Raw genomic sequence first — 2,327 nt, 5'->3', positions numbered from 1 at the left:
TCTTTCCTCCCCCTTGTCCCTCTTCACCATCATAGCAGGTGTTTTTTAGGGTGTTCTGCCAAGTTTATTGGATTAAAAATAATGAAAATAAATCTGGGGGGAAAAAAAAGCCACATTTTTGGCCATAGTTACATTTGGGAAAGATTCACCTGTAGGTGGTAACAATATTTACTCCTGAATTTGGCAAACAACTCGTGCCTGGTGCCAAAACTGAGCACCCAGCCTGATGCCTCCAATCATTTGGTTGACCAGTGCCTTGATTCATTCAACTCTGAAATCTATTAGCAGGAAGAAACAAGTTGGCCTCTGAGAGGCAGCACTTGATGAGCAGATACCTGAGTTAGGAGCGTGAATTCTGGGTTTTTTCCTTTCTTTTCAAGCTACCTTTTCTTTTGTTCTTCCAATATCAAAAGCAACAGTTTTGTTTTTGCATCCACCCTCTCCTCATTCCCTTGCACTCTGAATTTGGCAGTAAACTACTCTGGAAAGTCCAGTGACAATAGACCATATTTTGATGAAGGAAACCTAAAGATGAATTTGTTTGCCTGCCTCTTTCAATGTTACTTCCCTTTCTTGAGCTTTGTATGTTGTTTTGTTGCATTTCTTGCTGGTTACAAGTAATAATTCCTTTGCCTTGGTCTTCAGCTTGAACAGTTTAATATGATCGAAAACGCCATTAGTTCCAACAGCCTGTATAGCCCCTGCTCCACCCTCAACTACTCCCAAGCAGCTATGATGGGGCTCACCGGCAGCCACGGCAGCCTGCAGGACTCACAGCAGCTCAATTACTCCAGCCATGGAAACATCCCCAACATCATTCTTACAGGTAAGGAAACCACAGCCTTACTGTCATCTAAACCACCCAGTGCTGGTGCTTCTCTTCTAGCTTCAAGCCAAGAAAGCAAAAGGATGTTGTTGCCTTTGAAGGTTGTTTCACCTTGTGTTACCGGTCTGGCTATTCCCTGAGTGCCAGGTGGCTCATGTTTGATCCCTGCAACCAGGGATCATTGTCCTACAGACATTCCCTGCCTCTTAATTTACTGGCTGCTCCACCACGGTGAGGGAGAAGCTGGGAAAGCCAAACTTCTCCCTGTGCTGCTCCGGCCGCGCGCCAGCAGAGGGTTTGTCAGTGGCACATATGGGAGCAGATCCGGTCACCGTTGGACGTTTGGAAACAGTTTCTGCACAGCCCACTGAGCAAACTGCCCTGCAGCCCACATTGCAGCCTCTTGCTGATTAGAATCATGTCAATTAAGGTTATTCCTCTCAAACCTGAGGGTGAGGAAAGAGACTTAAGTGACACCGTGTTGAGGGCCCCAGATATATGTACAGGGATTTGGCTTTGTGTTAAGTAGTTACAGGGGTTCTGAGCTGCTCTGACCAATCTGTGCTTCTTCTGGCTGGCAATGAAGAGAGCTGTTTCTGGTCTGAACTGCAGCCTTGCATTTGATAAGTTACTCCAGAATTGCTGCAAGCTGCTTTATGACTCCTCTGCCTGGCGAGTGTGTGTTTGCGAAGTCCTACTAACACCTTTCTCTTCCTCTTCCCTGCAGTGACAGGAGAATCCCCTCCCAGCTTATCAAAAGAACTGACCAGCTCGTTGGCAGGAGTGGGAGACGTCAGCTTTGACACGGATTCCCAGTTCCCTCTGGATGAACTCAAAATTGACCCTTTAACCTTGGATGGACTGCACATGCTGAACGACCCAGACATGGTCCTCACTGACCCCGCCACAGAGGACACGTTCAGGATGGACCGGCTGTGAAGCGCGGACACCAGGAGCGTGGGAATGACGCTTGTTCCTGGAGCCCAGCCGAACTGGAGAGGCCAGCGGGTCAGTCGTGTGGGAACAGGAGCTGCTGAGAGCAGCAGCTCTGTCCTGTACAACATGTACAATGAGTAAAGCTTGTCGTTCTAAGCTTGCAGCGCTGCAGACCCCTACTCCCTGTCGCGCCGTATTTCACCCCTTACCCGCTCATTGCTGTGAATGAGTAAGGAGTTTCCATCAGCAGTTTCCTCTCCAGAGCCCCCCCCTTTCCCCCTCCTAAGCTCCAGCGTTATGTTGTCCATTTATCCTTTGCACTAGAAAAGGGGCAGTTGGGGGCAGGCGAGGAAGGCTCAGAGCCAAGGGTAAAGAGATTCCTTCTAACGTACCAAGCTGTTGGGAGGGGGAGAAGCGCCGCTGTGTGCCCCCTCCCTCTCCCCACACTGATCCCGGGGGAGCTGCAGGGGGTTTGGCTCCGCTTTGTGCCACCCGCTTGGTTGAGTGAAGCGCTTCTGCCCTCGTGGCCAGGCCGCCCGCGGGTGCAGGTTGGTCCCTGGCTGTC

General features: G+C 50.2%; 1 protein-coding gene across 1 annotated transcript in view; it reads left to right on the top strand.

Annotated features, from left to right (window-relative positions):
* LOC104404051 (CREB-regulated transcription coactivator 1-like) overlaps positions 1 to 2,034 on the top strand; it is a gene marked incomplete at its 5' end in the record, with an annotated part of 10,395 nt that extends 8,361 nt beyond the window's left edge. Inside the window, 2 exons of the mRNA XM_010012393.1 lie at positions 646 to 826; positions 1,554 to 2,034. Of these exons, the coding sequence (XP_010010695.1) occupies positions 646 to 826; positions 1,554 to 1,765 (393 nt within the window). The remainder of the gene's footprint in view (positions 1 to 645; positions 827 to 1,553) is intronic.
* Between the last annotated feature and the right edge of the window lie 293 nt (positions 2,035 to 2,327).

Source organism: Nestor notabilis, unplaced genomic scaffold, assembly GCF_000696875.1.
Source record: "Nestor notabilis isolate BGI_N333 unplaced genomic scaffold, ASM69687v1 scaffold34493, whole genome shotgun sequence".
Lineage (NCBI taxonomy): Eukaryota > Metazoa > Chordata > Aves > Psittaciformes > Psittacidae > Nestor > Nestor notabilis.
Note: the sequence above shows the minus strand (reverse complement) of the source record. Positions and strands in the feature narration are given on the sequence as shown.